Consider the following 22,441-nt stretch of genomic DNA (forward strand, 5'->3'; position numbering starts at 1 on the left):
CTTCTTCCTAGTTTCCTCTCTTCAGTCCTCAAATGAGCTTTTTTTTTAAACCCCAAATTGTACTTTCACTTTATTTCTCTTTGGTCTTATGGTTCTTATCATAATTCTACACACCCATCCACTCCCAAGCAAAAACAAAAACAAAAACCCTTGCAACTTCTAGGATGTTTTAGTTACCAGGAAGTAGCTAATGCCTTCTTCCTTCCCTTTTAACCATCATCAGCTTTTGCTTCCAGTCCCACATGGTTCTAGGTCTGGTTTTTCTCTCAGAATATGTGTTCAATTCTACTGAGGCAGAGCCTGGGGATAGACCCAAATAGTACTAAGGCTCTGAGTATCACTACAATGGCACGTAGTAACCCTGGGAGAGACACACTTCGGCTCTTAGAACTCTGCAGCCTTTGAGCTGCCCACTTCTACTCCAGAGAGAGAACTGAAGGGAGATGTCTCAGATCTGCTAGGTGTAATTCACCCAGTGAACACTGGAGGGCTCTCCACTCACAGAATAGAACTAACAGACCAAAAGTGTAGACTGGAATCTTCAAGAGCTGCAGCTGAAGCTTCTGCGTGCCCAACTCTGTGCTACACACTTAACTTACATTACTTATTTTACTTGTTCTTGTAACAGTATGAGATGGATATTAATCTCCATTTTACAGATAAGGAGATTGTGGCCCAGAAAGATTAATTATGCCTTCAAAGTCCACGTAGTTAAGAAAAGAATGGAGCCAGGATTTGACTTCAGGTTCATTTGACTTCAAAATCCATGCTCTTTCCCTATTTCCAAGCTACCATTCTCCATCACCATTAAAGATGAGTAATTCGAGACCCAGAAAGTTGATGAAGCTTGTCCAAGTTCACAGTGGCAGAGTTCCCCTATGATTTGTGCACACCTTTTATGACACATGTAAGACATTGAGCTTAAAGGATACTTGTGTGGTTTGTCCTACCCTGCCAGTTCTTTGGCAAACATGCATCCTTGGAGGTAAAAACAGAGGGACTATGTTCTAGTGAGGACCCGAGATAGAGTCTCATATCCAGGTACAACATGGCTAGCAGTAAGGGGCCCATGGAATTATAGTTAACATTGAGACTGGGTTTGAATCCTATCTCTACTACTTACCAGAGTATGACCTTGTGCTAGTTATAGGGCATCTCTGGCTTTTCTATTTCCTCTTTATAAAATAGGGATATAATAACACCATTTGTCTCACACGCTAGGATAGCAGAGCAGTGAAAGTTGCCTTGATTTGCCAGGTTTTATCATTTTCTAGCTGTGTGACCTCAGGCACATTAATCTCTCTGAACCTCAGTCTTCTTGTTTTTAAAATGAGTTCGGTGGTACCCCATAGGGTTATCACAAGAATAAGTAACATACAAAAAACTCGTACACACCCCAACCCATAGTAAACATTTAACAAATGTTAGCTATTAATTTATGTGGTTAAATGTGATACTGTAGGTAAGGCACTCAACACAGTGTTGAGCATATAGTAAGTACTCAATACACAGGAACTATTCCCAGCACAGTGTGAAACTTAGAAAAAAGACCTAATAGCAGCTGAAGACAAGGGATGTTAAGGCCCCTAAGCTGCTAAGCTGCCATCAACAGGCTGTGGAATTGGAAGGTCAAGAAAGCAGAAGGCATCACCTCTCCTTTAACTCAGAGACCAGAACCCCAGTAACCTCCCAACCTTGGCTTCAGTCTGTCCACCTTCTGCTGGGGCTGGGATCTCAGCAGCTTGGATCCCCTCCTGAGATTTCACTACCTTTTCTCTCTACTCTAGACTCTCTAGGGCAGTTTTGCTCCAGGGACATTTAGCAATATCTGGAGACATTTTTGGTTGTGACAACTCAGGAATGCTACTGACACTGAGCAGGTAGAGGCCAGGGATGCTGCTAAATATCCTCCAAGGTACAAGGTAGCCCCAATAAAGTGTTATCTAGTCCAAAATATCGTTAGTTCTGAGGTTGAGAAACCCTGCTCTAGGGCTGAGGAGATCTTCGTTGGCTTAGCAGGACTTGGGTGGGGAAGGGGATGAGACAGGAGGTCGGGGGAGAGGGAGGAGATCCTTGTTAGAGGTGCCAGGGAACAATGGAGGCAGCCACTCTGCAACCCACAGAAAGGGCCCCAGGACAGCTTTTTCCTCATTAACAAAGACCAAAGGAAACAGAAAGAAACTAAGAAAATGGAGCCAACTTCTTTATATGTCATATTTTTCATTAATAAATAGGTTTTTTCTTCTTTAAACACAGAACATATAACAGATTGAAACACTCCCCCCTCCCCCCAATTCCAAAGACAAGAGTCTATAAAACAAATGCCAGCTATACTGCCCTAAGGGCAGAGAAAGTCTGGTGACCCCCACCCAGCCCTGCCCCCTGCAGCACCACCACCCCCACACTGCAAGAGAAGGGGGTCTGGGGCTTCTCCCTTGGACCCTGGGGACTTAGGTGAGAAGCATGTGAATGTATGATGTCACCTCTCCATGAGGCATGGGCTATGCAAAGATGAGGTTTCCTTCTCATTGGCTCTGACCAGCCCCTGCCTTTCTGATTTAAGTCACGAAGCACCTGAGCTCAGCTCCCCAAGGAGCTGCCTCTTGGCTTCCCCACTCTCCACTCCTCTGCGGCCTCCTATGAGGGGAAGGGAAGGGCTCAGGGACCCCTCCCATCCCCCGGCCTGCATGGAAACACTGTGTGGAAGAGGCATGATGCTGAAGGTGAGGCTTCTGTAGGCCCCCAACCAAAGCCTAGAGGCCAGCATGCCCCCCAAACCCCCACACCTTTCCTTCCTCTGGAGCGGAGGGCACTGGGGCAGCCGCCCCTTCCACCACCTAGTGCCTGGCTTGGGGTGTGATGGTTCTTTCTCAGTGTCAGGTCCTCAAGCCGGGCCTGGCTCTTTCCTTGTCCCATTCCTGTCTCCTTCCAAGCCCTCACCGTGGCCGTCTGAAAAACTCGTGTCCAGTGTCCTAAATTGTCTCCTCCTCCCTCTCCCCGTGCCTCTGCAACCCAAGGGAGGAAGTGGGAGGCTGTCTCCCCTCTCCAACCCCCACTTCACATAATGGAACAGCTTTTGGCCTTTTCCTTCTTGAAGGTAGAAGAGATGAGTTCGGAACGACTGGGGAGGTGGAGCAGTCGCTTGGAGAGGCTTCGGACAGGGCTCTTCGGGGGCACTGGGCTGGGCTTGTTCAGACACACCATGGACGCTGTCCGGAAGATGCTGTGGATACTCTTTTCGGAGGTGAAAGCTGAGCCTTCCAGGTAGATTTCTGCACCCAGCTGCTTGGCTATTGCACAGCCCTGCAGGGGAAGCAAGGTCATCAATACCACGATCCAAAATGGCTCTGAAACACTACCTTCTGAGGTTAGTGGTCCTCCCCAGGGCAGCTCCAGTGGACCCAACTGCCAGTCTCCCACCACCACACTCTGCTGATTATTTTCTGAAGGTGATGCCTGACTGCACCTTGGGATCATCTGAACACTTTTAAAACCATACTGATGCCAGACCAAGTAAATCCAAATTCCTGGAGGTATATCTAGGCATTAGTATTTTAAGAGCTCCCCAGATGATTGTAATGTGAAACAATGGTTTAAAAGAAATGATCCTTACTCTCCCATGTGCATCAGAAATTATCCAGGGATTTAATTTAAAATGCAGTTCCCAAACATTTCTCCTAGAGTGACTCTGTAGGGAAGGAGTCAAGAATTCTAACAAGCACTCTAGTGATTCTAATGCAGGTGATCCACGATGAACAAACAACCACCTGAGAAACACTGGCACGCACAGGAATGGCTCACCTGCCAGACTACAGCATAAATCTGGTACCCACCACGTCTATCCAGGTAACTAGTTTGCTGACTATAGATGGCCCCACAGAATACCAATTCTCTCTTGCCATAGTGGGAGTTTGAGCAAGGGCCACCTTTCAAGCCCTCTCCTGTAGCCTTCCCCAACCCACCCCCGATACACATACAGGTGCCCGCGCCCACACACACACCTGCTCATAAGAGATGGGTGCCTGCTTCTGGTGGGACAGCTCCATCAGAGTGCTCAGGTCTGTTCGCAGGTCTGTCTTACAGCCAATAAGCAAGACACGGGTGCTGGGACAATAATCGAGGATTTCCGTCCTCCACTGAAGAGCCATGCAAAATGGGAAGGAGGAAGGAAGGGGAGTCAGTGGCTGACGGACACCCGGAGAAGCCCAGTTGGCAGCATCAAACACACCATCCAGCTTATCACCAGCCCAGCTCTCCCTCTGAGTCACAGCATCGCCACTGCACTAATTACATCATCTTCCTGCCCATGAGGCCTTTTGGGGCCACAGGAGTGCTGACCCAAGAGTCTGTCCTCCCATTCAACAGCCCAATCACCAGAGAGAGCACAGGGCAAATCTCCTTCTCTCTGCCAAGCACACAGGGTATGGGTTTGCTGCCTCAACCCAGTCACAGGGCTTCACAAGTCCAGAAATCCAGGAAGAGGGCAACCAGTCTCTCTAATGGAAGGAGATAATCCCAGAGTCTTCTGAGAAACTGGGCGAGTTCCACAAGGTATCCTGGGACCCCTCAGTATGGACAAACCTTGCCACCCAGACTAAGGCATTTCCTACCAGCAGCTCAGCTCAGGCCCGCCTGGCTTGCCCAGTCCCAGTAGGCCTGGGATCAAGGTCTATAAAAGCAATCGCCAAAAGGCCCTATCCCCGACCCTCAAACCATACCAGCAGGAAATTCTCTACTCTCCATCCTTCACTTTCTGATTTACCAGCACCACCTTCCTTGCTGGGCATCTGGCAGAGCAGTACGGGATGGGGGGAAAGGCAGGGATGCAGAGGGGACTGGAGATCTGGATTCTAGTCCCAAAGCTGTAGCTAAGGGTGTGGCCTCAGGCAAATCTCTTCCTTCCCTGGCCTCAGTCTCTTCCTTTTACACAAGATGAGATTAGATGACAGGGTCCCCAAGATTCCTTTTTGTTCTCAGGTTGAGCTAGAGACTACAGAGTTTAGCCAGCCTTACCTTCTTGAGTGCACTGTCCACTGTCTCTGGACGGCTGATGTCAAAGCAGAGTAATACTGCATCCGAGTCACTATAGCAGAGTGGACGGACGTTGTCATAGTAGGGAGACCCTGGTGGGGGGAAGAGCAGATGCTGAGCCATGGCATTTGCCCTCCCCTGCAGGCCCAAACCTAGAGAGTCCTGGGACTACCATGCTTGGTCCTTGAGGTTGGTCCCTTGGCCCCACCCATCTCCCAGGAGAATGTGCTGCCACCTGGAAGCTTGGGACCAGAAGGCAGTGCACGAAGATCATCTACTTTTGTCCTGAAAAAGGGAAAGGGGGAAAAATAAAAGGGTGGTGGAGCATAATTTGTCTGTCTGGGTCTCCTACAGTGGGCTTAATTTAAGATCCACCAGTTTTCCGAGTCCCAGAGGAAGATGCTCCCAGCCCCTGCAGAAAGACCAGCGCTTGTTTAAGGTCTCTTTTCTAGAGTCTGCCTGCTGCCCAACCTCTGCTCCCTTCTTTTGCTCCAGGGTCTTCCCAGTGAAGAAACAAACCTGCCTGTTACATAACTGGCTGCCCTGCTTCTCTGCCGTGGGGTCAGAACTAGGAGGTTCTGGAGGCTGGCAGCGGAGGGAGAGCATCAATGATTCAGGGTCCCACTCCTCCTCCCACCCAAATCAGCTTATCCTGAGAAGAGCAAAAGGAAAGCTGTAGCCCCTGTCTTGAGATCTCAGGGAGGCTGACTCAAAGACAGCAGCACCTATAGCTGGGATTTAGAGGCTCGAATAAGGGCCCCTCACTAGGAAGGGAGTAGGCAGTGCAGACCCTGGTGGTCCAATGTGGGAGAAAGCTAAGGATTGAGCCTGGCCCCCTCCACCCTGGAGAAGGAATGGTAGCAGATTTGGAACCCAGACAATCCGTGCTCAGAATAGCAAGCAGCCCCTCTCCCTGCACCGCAATCGCCATGGAGACTGGGGGGGAATCCAAGCTGAGGCGGGGGGTGGGGGGTTGGTTGTAAAAACAAAAGGGAGTAAAGGGGAGTTGGGTTAGCTGCCTGCTCCTTCAGCATTCGGTCCCCATCCCTCTCTGAGGTGGGGTCTTATCTCAGCAGTGCTGAGCAAAGGGAGCACTGCAGTACTGGGGACGGGGGAGGGGAGGAGGCTTCTGTTCTGGCTCCAAGCGATCCCCCTCCCCTAAGACCAGCAAGTGAATAATGGGAACAGCTTCAACCCTGGCCTCAGTGCTGGGAAGCCCCATCCCACACACCCCTGCCAGTCCTCCTTCCTTGTGGGCACTTAATTTGAAAGAGGGAGTTTGAGGCTGACTGATAGCCTGCATCCTTTCAGAATTTGGGAGCTGGGGATGCGACACAGGGAACAGAGACCACCTTGCTGATTTTCCATTATCTGGACTGGGATTCAACGGCTGCATTCTGACTGGGAGGAGAGGGGAGGCAGCAGCAGTGGTGGGAGGGGGCTCTCTGGGGCGGTGGTAGTGAAAAGAGATGAGCTGCAGTAAGATTCTAGGAAGACTGAGAGGTGAGCTGAGTACAGCAAATGAAAAACCATACATCATGCAGCTAAGCTGCATTCCAGTCCAATCCAGCCAGCATAGCACAGTCCAGGATAACCAGAATCCTGCCTCCCCACCCCTGGAACTGCAACGGAGGAAAGCATACCAACCAGGTTGAGGAATTTTTGTTTCGTTTTGTTTGGGGGGGTGGGGAGCAAGGGGAGGCTTGTTTTCCGTCTACCCATCCCCTACCTCCAGTCTTTCCAGACCTCAAGATTGGATCATGGGAGCAACAGCTCTCTGGAGGAGTAGGATGGCATATTTATATGTAACAGGAAACCTCTAGTGATTTATAGTTCCTCTCAAAACTCAGCCTGAATATGCATTTTTGGAGAGGAGTAGATTTTATTTTCTTTCTCCTATTCCTGGTTTTTAGTCCTTAATTATGACTCTGAGCTCAGTCTATTTAAAAAGGGCTAGGGTAAAGAGATAATGGGAAGGGGTCAGAATCAAAGCAGAGGATAGCCTAGCACTAAAGGTTTAGGGATGAGAGGCTGGAAACATATTGCTTTCTACATTCCAGAAAGACAAGAGCATCTTCTACCTTAGCCCAGTCCTGAGGAAGAGGGGAATGGTCAGAGCCAACACCGCTGCTTCCCTGACTATCCACAATGTGACTGTGCCCCATATTAAGCCCCCACCCTCCAAAACATCGATGATGCATTGCTTCATCCCTGAGCCGCAGAGGTATGACAGTGGGGCTGAGCTGCGGCAGGCAAGCAGACAGGCAGCAGTGGCCCGAGATGGAATGCAGGAGAGAAAACTGAGTCAGGAGCAATATTTCCCCAAAGCAGGCTTGTCTCCCTGCCTCAACCATCACTGCCTCCAGCAACACTCCCTCCTGCCTTTTATCTGGCAGTAAAGGCTGCGTGAGTGTGCTGAGTGGCAGGGAGTGGAAACAGAGAAACCCTGACTGCCTCCCCAGTAGTATTCTGGGGTCCATTCACCTCACCATCCCAGCCTTCTGAAGGACAGAGCTATATTCGGAGAAGTGAGTGGCTTCTGGAGTTCATCCACTCTGCACCCTTGGATCAGCCAACTGAGTTGGCCAAACTCTACCCCCATCCCCAACTAAAGAATCTTCGGGTCCCCTTCTTTCAGTTTCCTGGCAAGCAGTATACTCCTTCTCCTCATCAAAGAGGGAAACAATTTCTAAAAGACAGCAGCTACAGCAGAGCAGTGGGGGTGAGAAGAGGACATTTGGAGCCAACAGCCTTACCTGAGGTGTCCCAGAGACTGAGCTCCACTCTCTGTTCCTCTGTCTCCAAGCAGGCTGTGTAATTCTCGAACACAGTAGGCACATACGTCTGTGAAAAGACAGGTACTACTCACACCTTGGATGCGCCAACACTTGTAACCCTCCGATTAGTGCTGTCTACACAAGAAGCCACCCATCCTAGTACACTAAAGTGGCAGGAGATAAGGAGAGGAGGGACACATATGACAGGAGGAGGAGAGTGTAGAGGCACACTTTGCTCCATTGAAGTAAGAAATGTGAATGACTTCCTGCCAGGGACAAGCCCCCCCATATCCTAGATGGTTGGGGACACACACACAGATTCCTCTTGTCCCCAGATTTGTCTGTCTCCCAGTTTCAGTGCCACAGACAACTCTAGCTCTTTATCTTCTCCCCACAAGCCCCTTGGACCAGCAGGGCAGCAGAAAGGAGCAACAGAAGCCTGCCTGGGGACAAGCGCATAGATCCCTTGAGGATGGGTGAAGGCACGGGAAGGTATTATGTCAAGAAGAAACCCCAGACTCTCAAATGCCTCCCTCTCCCAAGAGCTGACTCCAGGATGAAGGGAGGTAGGAGGGGATTTGATCGGAGGCCCACGGGTGAAGAGGTAAGGAGGAGCCAGCGGGGCTGCAGAAGTGGAACAGGTCTCAGGGGAAGCTAAGGCAGGGCGGTCCTCCAGCCAGAAAGCGATCCACCAGCCAGAAAGCGGCTGAGGGTGGGGTGGGGTGAGGTGAGACAGAGCCGGTGGGCAGGTGGGAAGCTACCCCGGCAGGCAGGCAGGCAGGCAGGCAGGCAGGCAGGCAGGCAGGCAGACAGGGAGCAGAGCTGCCCAACGGCGGGCGGGGAACTCACCTCGGGATAGCAGTCCTTCGCCAACACCTGTAACATTGCTGTCTTCCCGCACTGCACATCCCCCACCAGAACGAGCTTACATCTGGCCACGACTGGCTGGGGGGCCCGTCTCTCCTTCATGGCTGCAGCCTCCGCAGGTCCTGCACTAGGATTCAGAGAGGAGAGGGCTGCGCCAGGAGCGCCTTGGCACGCACGGAAGCCGGACTCCCTGCCTCTCTCCGACTGAGAGAGACGCCGGCACAGCCGCTTTATATATCCCAGGTTGAGCCAATGACAAGAGGAGGCAGACCCTGTCACAGCCAATCCCTGAGGTGGGATCCCCTCCAGCAGCCAATGGCAGGAGGATCTGAGTCAGAGCCTTCTCCCTCCCTTCCCTTTCTCTTAAAGCTGCATGGTTGCTTCCTCTGAAAGGGGATTCCCACGTTGTTGTGTATTTGTACTAGTGAGGGGGGAGGAGATGTGAAGCAAAATTTAATGGTCTTGAGTGTCCACCAACGAGTGTCAAAAACAATAAACTAGTCATGAGTGCAGGAAGTGAGGACAAGCTGGAGTTGTCCCAGAAGAGCAAGACCTGCCTAAACTATAGACAGATGGCACCCCTAAGAAGGAGGTGGTCCCAGAAATCTCTGACCCCTTTGTTCCCTGTAATCCCCATCCAAACCCGTTCCCACTTCTGGCTTCCCTTCACAGAAGCTCCTGCTGGACCCCTTTCAACGCCCAAGTCTCTTCCTCAGAAATCACCTTCACCAATAAATAAATAAATAAATAAATAAATAAATAAATAAATAAATAAGCCTCTTTGCATCATCTGGAAAAAACCCACAGAACTCCTGACCCAGAGGTGGGCAGAGAGAAAGGAATGAGGGAGTCTGGCAAGTGGGGATGGGAGAGAGGAGTACAAAGCAAACAAAGTTGCTGTCTGTTTGGCCAGACAACCTCTCACCCCAGGCCTGGCAGGAGCTGCTTTAGGGGTGTTTATTCTGCTGTTTGGGTTTAGCTTCCTGGATGAATCAGGCGCAGGTCCAGTTTCAGGCTGACATCTACGGATGCTGACGTACTGCTTGTGTCACCTGGTTAAAGTCCAGTCTGGAAGACTGGGCCTGGGACTTTGGGATTAGGAAGCTGGAAGGCAAGATGAGGTTGAGATGAGCTACGTAACTGCCTGCCAGCCCTTGGCCCTCAGAGCCCTTCATCTTACCGCCTCTCCACTAGACACACCCACGAGATGTATGCAGGCAGCTTGAAAAACCCACTGATTATTCAGGAACCAGGACAGCCCAGATAAGGCCTCCTGGGGATCAGGGATTGAAGTCAGACTGACCTTGGGCAAAAGTGAGACACTCCAGGGTCCATGCTTAGGTCCCTTCACCTTGTCAAGTCCAGCACCTCTGGAGCAAGGCCTGGGTCCTGTTCCACCTGAGCTTTACTCTACTTTGCCATCATTGTTGCCCCACCCAGGGGTATTTTCCCCATTTATAAAGGATATTTAAGGGGGAGGGTAGAACTCAGTGGTAGAGCACGTGCTGAGCATGTACAAGGTCCTGGGTTCAATCCCCAATACCTCCATTACAAATAAATAAATAAATCTAATTACATCCTCCACCAAAAAATAAAACAAAACGAACAAAAAGGATATTTAAAGATCTTCCCCGGACTCAAAGGGACAGATCTCTAAAGGTAAGATTTCCAATGCCCTCTATAGACAGTAGAATGGAGGATATTTTGAGCCTGGCCAATGTGCCTCCTATCAAAGCCTATGGCATCCAAGTCCAAGTTGCTTGGCTGAGGGCTCTGAGGCTAAGTTCGGCACTGTCCTCTAAGGCCATCTCCTAAGGTTCCCCTTCCAGGGATCAGGAATCACCTCAGGGAGCCTCCAGGGTAGAAAGACAGTTATCCAGGTGCTACCTCTGGCTGGTTACCCTCCTCTCTCAGGCAGGCTCTCTGGAAGTTTCTTTCCCCTATCTTTTCCCAGGCCTCATCCTCAGCCCTCAGATAGTGTTCTGTCTATAGAATTTGTCCTCTCCTTGCCCTTTTTCAGCAGCCTGACAGCCCCTCTGAGCTGCCCATAAGTATGGTTTGGGAGAGTTACAGGAACAGCTGTAAGATCTTTCCCTCCTGTCTCCCACCTTCAGTCTCATCTGAATTCAGTTCTGGAGGCATCAGTGGGGTTCCCATACATTCTCTTATCCCTTAACTGGGTTCCCTCCAGTGGCAGCCCTAAAGGCTTTAGCCCTCTCTCCCCTATGTTCTTTATCAGCCTCCCCTTACACACACACCCCCATCCCAAGCCACTCCAAATAAATGTTTAAATAAGTAAAATGTGTTCTTGTTATGCAAACAGCTTCCTCTGGCTTCTTACAAGATTGCCATTTCTAGAGCTCCACTGAGATAGAAATTCTGGAAACTGTATTAACACTGGTTCTTCCCTGAGTGGCTCTTTTTCAGGAGAGAGCAGCAGAAAGCCCAAGCTGTGAGGCAGAGCAACCCCCATCAAGGCTGATTCGCAAGCTGTTTCTCTGACATATTTTGTGGGTTACATGTTTATGAGTTGTGGTGGGAAAAGTGGTGTGTGTGTGTGTGTGTGTGTGTAAAGGCAGCATAGCAACATGAAAGGAGGATGCAGCCAAAATTCAGTAGGCCTGGGTGCTAGGCCAGCTCTGCCCTTAACAAGCTGTGTGTGTTTAGGTAAACTTCTCTCTCTGGGCCCCTGTTTCCTTGAACGTAATGTGAGGGGTTTGGACTAAAGAAGGGGGTTTAGCTTTTCTTCTTCATTAGCAGTTAGACTTCCTCCCCCGTTTGTTTAAACCTCTTCCCAGTGTCTTTATTTAAAACTCCATAGCCAGAGTACAAAATTTACAAGATTGTTCTTTTATCAAGACCAGAAAAGTTTAAAACAAGGTTATACTCGAAAACATTCTCCTAAGGTGGGAGAAGCTAGTCATAAACGACCACATATTATATGGTTTTATTTGTATGAAATTTCCAGAGCAAATCCAAAGAAATAGAAAGTAGCTCAGTGGTTGCCTAGGGCTGTAAGGCCTAGGGGGATAGAGACTGACTGCTAATGTTTATGGAGTTTCTTTTTGGGGTGGTGAAACTCTTCTAAATTTTATTGTGGTGATGGTTGTACAATTCTGTGAATATACTAAAAACCACTGAATTGTGCAGTATAAGCTGGTGAATTATCTGGTATGTGAATTATATCTTGATAAAGCTGTTACTTCAAAAAATAAGTTTATTATTCCCATTCTCCTTTATACAATCTCCTTTAACTTGTTTTTTTGAAACGCTTTTGTGTGGAAATGTTCAAACATTTTAAAAAGTAGAAAGAATAATACAATAAACCCATGTGTAACCATCAACCCAGTTTCAACAATTCTCAACACAATCTTGCCTCATCTATACCCCCACCCACTTCTCCCCACTAAACCTCCTTACTGGATGATTTTAAAACAAATTGTAAACATCATATCATTTAATCCATAGAGATTGCAGTACTCATATGTAAAATAAAAGGATTCTCTTTAAAAAAATGATACAAATGAACTTATTTCCAAAACAGAAACAGACTCACAGAAATAGAAAACAAACTTATGGTTACCAGGGGGGAAGAGGGTGGGAAGGGATAAACTACTGGGAGTTCGAGATTTGCAGGTACTAACTACTATATATAAAATAGATACATAGCAAGTTTCTACTCTATAGCACAGGGAACTATATTCAATATCTTGTAGTAACCTATAATGAAAAAGAATATGAAAACGAATATATGTATGTATATGTATGGCTGAACTGTTATGCTGTACACCAGAAATTGACACAACATTGTAACCTGACTATATTTCAATAAAAAGAAAAGAAAGGAAACCAGGTTCTGCAGTGTCTTCCATATTCTGGATTTTGCTGATTGCATCGCCATGGTGTTGTTAACATGCAGTAAAGCCCTTTACAAATTAAATCTTATGCAGAATTCCAAAACACAAAAAAAAGATGAAAAATAAAACTGCTCTGGTTGAATCAGAATAAAGGACTTGAGGTGGGGGCTCACTCAGCATCCTCTCCCCTCCTGGGGTACCTCTAAGGAACAAACTCCAGGGAACACAGTCTGAAATCCACTAGCCTGGATAGTGTGTGTGTGTGTGTGTGTGTGTGTGTGTACCACATGTTCAAAGCTCAGCGCTGCCCTATCTTTTTCTGGCTCTGATTACTTTGATAAGGTCTTTATCTGGGACAGTGACATAATACACAAAGGTGTTCAGCATGATAGCAAATTCAAATTCACTCTGACTCTTACCGAGGGTGCACAAACCCAGTACTTTCTCTGTCCTAGGGATCCTTACAAAGAGCTGCCGGGCACCCTGCCACCTGCGTCCCCCAGGACTGTGGCAGGGCAGGGCCCAGTCTCCCCATCCCCGAATGTGACTCAGGTGCTCCACTTCTCAATTCTAAACCCCAGCTTCTCATGATCTCAGGGATCTCTCATCGCTGGCCTTGGGAATACCTGACCTTTTGACTGGGCTTTTTAGCTGGAGAAGACACTAGAATGCTAACCAGGTTTTTAAGACTCAGTCCCTGTCTTCAGGGGGTTTCTAGCTATGAGAGGAGGTAAAGCCAGAGCCCCTTGGGTAATTAAATCAAGTGCAGTAGGAGTGCTAAGGAGAGAGGGGTCAGATCTGGTTAGGTGACCTTGGAAGACTTATGGAAGAGGGTGGTTTCACCTGGACCTCAATTCTGATACAAGACTGGGGAGGGCAGAGGACGGCTGAAGGAAAACGCTAAGTACATCCAAGGACTGGAGAATAAATCCAACCAGCTGGACCAGATGAGTCGGCAGGGTGGGGCAGTTTGCCTGAGAACATAATTAGGAAAGGAAATCTGAGACTAAAATATCATAAAATACACCTAAAATCCAAAATATAGGAGTTCGTAGTTTAAAACAATACGTACAAGTATTCCTGTATGTTGTTCTTGAGTGTCAGTCCCCTTCAGCCAAAGACCACCAGCAGACAGTTGTAGCTGAATGAAACTGGGATTGTGGACTCATTTCAGCAAGGAGAACAGTCCACGTCGTGGCAGAACTGTGGGGCATCCAGGAAAAGGACTTAGGGTTTGGACTTAGATTCTCTGATTTGGGGAGAGGTCACAGAAGCTCTGGGTTAGAGGCAGTCAGGAAGCTGGAGGATTCAACAGTCAGGTGCCTCAATCACTCTTACCTAGAAGGTGGGAAGAATGAAACAGGGCAGACGCTGCAATGGGTAGAGAAGCAGCAGCCACTCACGTTAGCTAGGCTAGGGGGATGTTTCTTCATTTTGTGGTTTGGGTAATATTTTCATCTTCATCTCTGGATGTGACTGCAGAGAGGATGTGACTCTCCCAGAGTGAGTCTCCTTGATGTTGGTATTCTGTGAAATTGTTTATGTCCCACAGCAGAAAACCAAAGCCCAGCTCTGAAGGTCAGGCCCACTCCTGGGGCTTTTGTCCTTCCAGTGCTCTTCGGCTCCTCTTCCTGGGAGCGGGCTGTGGTTATGTGAGAGATCAGAAGGAGAAACAAAAGGAAAGAGGAAAATGTTCCAGGAAAACTTTTTGGAGGAAGTAGCACTGAGCTATGCAGTAAAACAAGAATAGGGTGCTGAGAGGTGGGCCAGGGTGTAAGGGATGTTCTTGGGGAATGGGGTGGTGTGGAAGCAAGAGATGGAGGTGTAGGAAGAGGACCAGTGAATGTGTGTGTATTCGTGTGTGTAAAGGCGTGTAGAAGAGGAGGAAGACCAAAAAAAAAAAGAAAAAAAGAAAAAGAAAGAAAGAAAAGACAAAGGCTACCTGAGCTAGACTGAAAATTAGGAGGAAAAAGATGTCTGAGGATGGGGCAGGAGGGGAAACAGGGATGCAGTAAAGGCAGTGGCCCTGAAGAAGCCTGCATTCTGTCTGGATCAGGCAGAGTTGTGGGGTGGACGTGGGGACTAGAGGAGCAGAATGTACCCAGTGGGAGTTCAGCAGCAGCCATACATGGAACAGGCCACACAGAGCCCAGGACACTGGTGAGACCACAACATGGAGGCTTCCTGCCTTCTCTTGCCACCACCAGGGCTTGGTTAAGATCAAGGTGGCCACTGCTGGGTGACTGGTAGGGAGCTCTCATGCTCGGGGGAATTCTCAGGGAAGAGAGGACCTTAAGGAACGTGGGAATGAGCTGAGAAATGATGTGAACCCTGAGCCAGACCTACCCCTTCTCCAGTTTCCCAGATCCAGCCACTTCCTCATCCTCCCGCATGACAACTCCGGCACCTTCCTCTACCCTCTCTGGTCCTCCTGCTCACCTTCCTTATAGCCTCCCTGGGGATCTCTGTGCTTTCACCCTCCTGGACCCCTCCAGGAAGTCCTCCTTGATCTGGCAAAGATGGACAGAAGTATAAGTCTCCCCTGCCTGCCCTAAATTTCTTGCCTGCAAAAGTGAAGCAAATCTGTTTTGGTGGGAAAATGACTGAGGAGACTTGATTTCTCTATTTCTAAATGGCTAGATTAAAATTAAAACCAAGAAACGACCCAGATCATGTCCATCCTCGGCTTGAGTCTTCCTATGGGGTCAGGTCCACTTTGAGTAAAATCCAATTTCTTTCCAAGCCATACCTGACCTGCCTTGCCCCCTGTGGCCCTGGTCTCCTGCCTTCTTCCCCTCTCCCGCTGTGCTCCAGCCATGCTGAACGTTTCAGTCCTCCCGTCATGGCTTTCAGACTTTTCTGCCCACAAGTCTTAGTCAGAAATATATGTTACACCACAACCCAAAACATACACACTCACACTTTATATATATATAAATATATATATATAACATACACATTCATACTGAAATTACAGTTTCCTAAATCATTACCTTTACTAAGTACAATGTACTCTGGTTCTACTCCAGGTCTTCTCGCTGCTTTCCCTCTGCCAGGAATGCCCTTCTTGCTTGTCCTGACTGGCACCTTTCATCCCTTAGATCTCAGGGTTTGGTGTCTTCTGTCTGGAGAGGTCACCTTGACGGAAACAGCAACTTGATTGTTCTTTTTAACATTCTCTGGTATTTGTCACTATAATATTTTTCTGCCTAATGTTTTTGTTTACTATCTTTTTGTTGATTGTCGTTCTCCCCCATGTTGATAAGGTAGACTTTGTGGGGACTTTCTGGTACTGACAACTGCCATATCCCCAGTGCCTAGAACGGTGCCCAGAACACAGCACGAGCTCAGTGAATGCTGAAAGACAGAAGGAATGACCCTGATCCAAACTCTCTCTCTCTTTGGTCCCCAGCATTCTCCTCTACAAAACGTGGGGCTGGACTTGTTCTTGGAGCACCCTTCTGGCTTACCTACAGCCCAGTTTTCCAGGACACGCCAGAGGATGTGCTCCAGATAACCAACTCTGGCAGTGGGTGGGACAGAGAGGGTCAGGCAGTCACCTGTTCACCTGCAATCCTGTCTACCCACTGAGGACAGTTACTGAGACAGGACCTAGATTCCTGGTTGCTGAAGGCCAAAGGTATAAACCCAGGCACAGAGCAAAAATGGAAAGCCAGCCAGGCACAATGAGAACAACCACGATGCTGTGCTTCCTACATGCTGTGCTCTACCTGCGTTGTCTCACTCAGTCCTCAGTCCTCTGAAGAGGTGGTGCAGAACTTCACTCATTCCTGCCCAGGAGTCAGCCCCACTAGGTTCAAAACCTGACTCGACACATTCAGAGGCAGCACAGGTGGAGAGCCCCAGCTCAAGCCACGTGGCCCAGGTTTGAATCCTGGCTCGAGCAGTTACTAGTGATGTGACCCTGGGTAAATTACTCAGTCTTTCTCTGAGCTTTCTGGTGTCTCAAATGGCGACGCTGGTAATTGCATTACCTCATCTTCTTTCCAGCACTTCCTGGGGACTGGGAATCTTAAGCAAACTGGGAGTCTCCACTGGGCTTGCCGGCTCATCTGACCCCCTGGGGCTCCTGGCATCTGGCCACAGCAGGCAGATTGAAAGCCTTGGCTCTGCTCTCAACAGGCTGAGGTCTGCGTCCAGGGCCCAGCACTCTCTACCTTGTGACCTTAGACAAACTCTCTGAACTTCAGTTTTCTTTGCAAAGACTTTGGATTTCCTGAGCCAGCATTTCATCCACAGCTGGGACATTTTTCTGATCACCAGCCATGGTCTCTCTAACCCCAACACTTCCTCTCCCCTGATGGGGAGAAAAGAGAATTTGATTCAGAGAGCCCCGACGTCTGTTATTATTAAAAGCCTTGCCTCCCCTCTTCCAGTTTTCTCCAGATTGAATTATCCAAGTCCCTTTCTCTCGCCTTCACAAATCTAATTCTCAGCCTTCCCACATCTCTCCTTTGCCACCTCCCTCTGTCACCTCTGTCTTCAGATGCTGGTGATGCCCAGTCCAGCTCCAGAATTCTGACTGGGGTGTGGATGGAGTTGAAGGAAATAGGGCTGAGAAATAGCCCTGCATCCTGGAGGACCCTCCGGCCCAGTGAATAACAGCTCCATTATATAGGCCTTTGCCACCTGCGAGGCACTGCGATTAGGGCTTTCCTCACGTTATTTCACTTCAACTTCCCTACAACCCTATTAGGTAAATGCTATTTTACTGATGATGAAGCCTAAATGTAAGTGGTGGGGTGCAGTTTCCTAAGTTCATCTGACTCCCCAGCTCCTTTTTTGAATCACGGTGCTATCACCTGTGGCAACAGGTGGGACAAGCCAAGCACTGCAGAAACAGAACTGCCTCTTCTGAAGGGAGGGGAAAACGCCACCATTGGGGAAAGTTCCCAGAAGGAAAACAAGACAAAAGTATTAAAAGGATGAAAGACCCAGAGACACATACAGTTCAGAATTGTGTTCAGTCTACATTTGTCGGTGCTGAGGGGATGGGAAAGGCAGAGTGACGAGAGAAGGGTGGGCTAAACTGGGAATTTTCAACAAAAGGTAAGGATGGGTGGGGGGCAAAGTTGACAGACAGTCATGGAAAGAAATGCCCCCACCCGCGTGCCTGTGAAGAACCAAAAGATCAGGAAGGTGCTAGTGTGTGAACTGTTTATTTTTCCCAAGTCTAAAAATACAGTGAAAAGGAAAAACACACACACATACAAACAAACCTAACCAGAAATGGGAAAAAGCGATCACGGCAACGGCTGAGAAATTGGAGTCAGGAATTTCAGGAACTAGGATAACTCGGTGACCGACCAGAGGGAGCTTGGAAATTCCACCTCATGACGAGGCTCTTGGCAGCTGCCAGCTTCCGATCAGAGTCTGGAGCACTTTCCAGCAGCCTGGGGTGGAGCCAGAGGGAAAGAGGGCGGAGGAGGTGAATGCCTCCTACTGAGAGAGTCAACCGGTCACCTTGAGGGACTGTGTGTGAGAAATGAATAAGAGGCAGGGCCTCCAGTTAGCACCCCCCTCGTAGTAATAATAACTGTGACAACAATAACCCCTTACCAAGTGCCCTCCAGATACCAACAATCTTGTAAAGTAAGAATTATGATCTCCATTTTACAGATGAGTACTCAGAGGCACAGAGAGGTTAAGTAATTTGCCTAAAGTCTCACAGCAGGCAAATGGCAGATCTAGGGACCTTTTGGAGATCACCTTTGTGGGTCTGATGAAAAGTTATGTACCTGATACCCAGGGGTAAAGCTTATAATGAAGTTATATACAAAATTTTACGTTCAATTTCAGAGTGTTTGAGGAGCCCCTAATCCCATTCTTGGTAAAGCATTTGGATAGTAAGGCTAGTGTTGAATTATCTCCCACCCCACCTCATCTCCAACCCGATAGCCCAGTAAACAAAGCAGAGTATATGGGGGAGGGGGTGGCTTACAGCAATTGCCTGTCCCCCATGACCCATCCCCTGCTATTCTGGGACTTGGGGTTTGCCCTGACTGGTTTGAGGTCTCCCCAGCCTGCTCTGGTGTGAGGTGGGGATAGGGCTGGCGGTGGGAGGGGGTGGGCTGGGAAAGCTATAATGGGTTCTGTGGAGAAGCCGGAGTGGTGTTTTATATGAGGACAATGCTTTTCCCTCACCCCCTCAGGGTATCCTTTTCGGGTAGAGATTCGGAACTGCCCGGACTAGAAAAGATGAAGGCCTCCTCCCTTAATTAAATGCCCAGGGGTTGCTATGGAAACCAGAGCTTCCAAATCCTGGCCAGACAATGGGGAGAGGAGCTGCCTCCAGCCTAGACCAGTGTAGCTTCAGGGAACAGGAATGGGGGCCAGAGGGTGAGAAAAGAGGGTGCCAACTAAGGAGTCCAGCTTCCCCTCTCCCTGGAACTGTGGGAAGGGGCCTCTCAGAACCAAGGGGTCTGCCTGAGACAGGGGGGCAACGCTCCTGGAAAGGGGTAGGGAGTGGGGGCGGGTAGCTGGAGCCAGGCACTGCCCAGAACTGAACACCTCCTTTGTTCCCAGAGGAGAAAGCCAGCCAAGTTGGTAAACAAAGGGAAGAGGCCAGAGGGCAGCAGCTGAGTGATAAGGCCGGGGCGCAAAGGGCTGAGTAATGGACCCTGAGAGACTAGGGAATCTCCTGAGTCCCACTGACAGGTAGAATATTGTCCTACAGCCACCCAGGACCCACGCAGACACACCCCTCTACAGAAACAGTTCGTACTGAAGCAGCCGTCTTTGGGGACACTCAGGCCCTCAATACCTTTGTCCCCCTAATTCCATTCTGGAGCGCCCCCCGCCCCCAGCTTTGGAATATCTCTTTAGGGAAGACAGTGGACAGTCCTCTCTGTAGTCAGCTCGGCCGGCGTGCAGGAGAGCTGCATCTCGGGGTCAGGGACTTCCGTGGGTCATGGATCTTGCAACCTCACATGGAGGGAAAAGACCCATATTTTGAAAACATTACCATACCTACCATTCAACAGTACTCATGTGCCAGGTGACTCTGTGAGGAGAAATGATCGTCTTGGTCTCCTAGAGAGAGGAAGCAGAGGGGAAGTTAGGTAGAGCCAGCGGGCCTTCCAGTCAATAAGTGGCAAAGCTAGGATTTGAACCCAGGTTCATCTGGCTATGTTACAGAAACGACAGGCCAGCCAAAAAACAAACACCACTCGGAGGGTTGGAGTACTCAGATTTATTACGCCGGCTGGCTCAGAGGGGCTTCTGCTCCAAAGCTCTGAGCACCTCCAACACATGTGCATGAGGTTTTATAGGGTTAATTACAAGTATGGGGCTATTAGCCAATAAGGTTCAAACAACAAAAAACAAAAAATCAGTACACTAAAGCTTATCAATTCAGAACAAATCACGTATCACGTTACTAACACTTGTTAAGCTTAGATTTACAAGTTAGCTTGTTAGCCCAGTAAACTGACACTAAACTTCAGATTTACGAGTTAGCCCGGCAAAACTTGTATCAGTAAACTGACACTTATCACACTTAGATTTGTGACTTAGCTCGTTAGCCCATCTGGGCTTTTCCTTCACAGCTCTAAAGCCCATGTGCCTTCCCACTTTCCCCGCCTTTGCTTCAAAAACCTCTTGGAAACTTTTCTGAACAAGCCCACTCTGTTCTCGTCCCTTCACTCTCCCACTCGGTGTTACCTAAATACTTCTTTAGGAGCAGTTCCCAATTTGTAAGCCGGTTATCTAAAGGGTTTATATATAACTTGGTTGTTTGGAACTAAAACACATTTTTTTTTCCCAGAGAAAATGTATTAAAAGTGTCCAGAAAGGCCACTTGACCCAGAATGCAGCTGACAATGGTACATCTGGTTCAGGACTAGCCTGGGGCCCCAGCCATCATTAATAATATTGTTTCCTGGAGAAACACATCCCCAGTTACACTGGAGAGAAAGAAACAGCTTTCTTTTCTCACTTCCTCCTCCTCCTCCTCCATCATCCTGCCGGACCTGTATCTAGTTACAGGAGTGGCTGAGGGTGAGGGGGTAATAATTCCTAAATCAGGCTACATTCTGAGTGCTGACCAAAGGGAGTGTTTCTTGAGAAAGGGGCTCAGGGTGGAGACGAGTTGAGAAACCAAGCCTTCCACAACTGAGAGAACTGTCTGGGCAGCACAGAGAAGGCTTGAGGGTGGCGGGGGCGAGCAGGATAGCTGTCTGCAACTGTTCAACAGACTGTCTTGATTGCATATAGCTCCAGAGAGCCAAACGAGGGCCAAGAAGTAAGAGGGAGTCAGATTTTTCTTCGAAGAGGACGAAATTTCTAACTATGAAATTTCTTCAAAAGTGGATTCGGCCTTGTGGTGAAGTAGTGAGTTCTCTGACACTAGGAGTAATTGAGGAGGAAGGAGATGACTGCCTACTGGGCATATGGTAGAGGGAAAGAAGCACTGGATCAGTAGACCTCTGAAAGCCCTCTAAATTCATTTATCAAAATGTAATGAAGTATCTGTAAGTGCTTAGCATAACGCCAGGAGCAAGGTTTAGAGTGGAGAATAGGATGGGGCCCTCGGCCTCAGGGAGCCCATGGTCTAATGGGAGAGTCAAACATTAAATGAATAAACACAACTGGATCTATAATTTCAAGTTATGAGTTATAAAGGAAAATAATAGGCTGCTACTATGAGAGAACAATGGAAGGGATCTAATTCAGAGATTGGATCCCAAAGGGCCTCTCTGAAGACCCCACAGTGAGGCTCAGATCTGAAGAATGAGTGGGTGTCAGCCTGCGGAAAGGTAAGGGGTGTGTGTCTGTGTGCCGGGGGTGGGTGTTTCAGGGCAGAGGCAACAGCAAAATAAGAAGACCTTGGGGCAGGAAAGAACATCGTGAGTGAGGGAGAGTGGCAAGAAATGACAATGACAAGGAAGGGGCTGGAGCTCAGGGGCCACATAGGAGGTGCCACTTTACCAGCCCCCTGACCTCCCCTTAGCTAGCTGCCCCTCTCCATCCTGGACCCTAAGTCTTAGTTTCTGGCAGCTGCCCATGGTTGCAAGGCCCCACCATTCCCCATGGCTCCTCCCACTGCCCTGGGACCTCCCACATAGCCTGCCTCCCTGTACTGTATCAGTGTCCTAGGAGGTGGAATGATAGAATTCTCACCTGTCTTATGCGGGAGGCCCAGGTACAACTCTTAGCCCTTTCAACGCCCTCCTTTCAGAGGTAGCATAGTTTAGTGGCTAAGAGCACAGACTCTGGAGCCAGCCTGCCTAGGTTCAGATGGCACCGCTGTCACTTGCTGTTTGATCTTGTCAAGTTACTTAACTGCTCTGTGCCTCATTTTCCCCATGTATAAAATGACACCGATGATCATGCCTATCTCCTAGGAGTGTTAAGAATTAGAATTTACTAAGTGTTTAGGACAGTGCCTAGCATGTAGTAAGGACTATATGAATGTTTGCAAAATAAAATAAATCACTGGCAATACCTCATTGCAACATCTGCTTCCCTGTCTCTTTCCAGACCCACCCCTAAGCCTACAGTGGGGAGCCAGGGCCAAGCCTACTGCTCTCTCTCTTCACCTGCTTTTCTAGCCAAGGCTGTTTCTGGCCACAACTCGGGTACTTAAAAAAGTTGGCAGAGCTGAACTCATGCCAGCCCAGACGTCATAACCCCGAGAATAGCAGATGTTCCTGATGGTAGGCTTCAGTCAATCCAAGGTGCCCTCGTGACTTCTTCTTTTGTCCCCCAGCTGTTTTCAGAGGCTGAGGGAATTCTGGACACACTGAATGTACCACTGAGCCTCGTTTCCTGGGCCCTGGGCCTGATCCCCAAGACTGGGGTTGAAGCTCCGTCCACATGCTCCCACATCTCCCTCTGCTCACTCCCAGTGTCAATTTACACATCTGCAGCATAGCCACCGGCTTTCCT

At 48.8% G+C, this 22,441-nt stretch overlaps 1 protein-coding gene across 1 annotated transcript; it reads right to left on the reverse strand.

Moving 5' to 3' along the window:
- Positions 1-2,200: 2,200 nt before the first annotated feature.
- RND1 (Rho family GTPase 1) lies at positions 2,201-8,894 on the reverse strand. The gene is made up of 5 exons (XM_006177674.3): positions 8,658-8,894; positions 7,788-7,875; positions 5,014-5,123; positions 4,002-4,136; positions 2,201-3,303 (listed from the first exon to the last, which is right to left on the reverse strand). Exons 1-5 carry the CDS (start codon positions 8,775-8,777, stop codon positions 3,058-3,060), a joined length of 699 nt encoding a protein of 232 aa, XP_006177736.2. The 5' UTR covers positions 8,778-8,894; the 3' UTR covers positions 2,201-3,057.
- Between the last annotated feature and the right edge of the window lie 13,547 nt (positions 8,895-22,441).

This window comes from Camelus ferus, chromosome 12 (genome assembly GCF_009834535.1).
Source record: "Camelus ferus isolate YT-003-E chromosome 12, BCGSAC_Cfer_1.0, whole genome shotgun sequence".
NCBI classification, from domain to species: Eukaryota; Metazoa; Chordata; class Mammalia; order Artiodactyla; family Camelidae; genus Camelus; species Camelus ferus.

Coding starts and splice junctions, on each gene's coding strand:
- RND1 (XM_006177674.3), bottom strand. CDS start 8,777: ATGAAGGAGAGACGGGCCCCCCAGCCAGTCGTGGCCAGATGTAAGCTC. Junction 7,876..8,657: donor CGAAGGACTGCTATCCCGAG/GTGAGTTCCCCG, acceptor GTCTTTTCACAG/ACGTATGTGCCTACTGTGTT. Junction 3,304..4,001: donor CACCCATCTCTTATGAGCAG/GTGTGTGTGTGG, acceptor CTTCCCCTGCAG/GGCTGTGCAATAGCCAAGCA.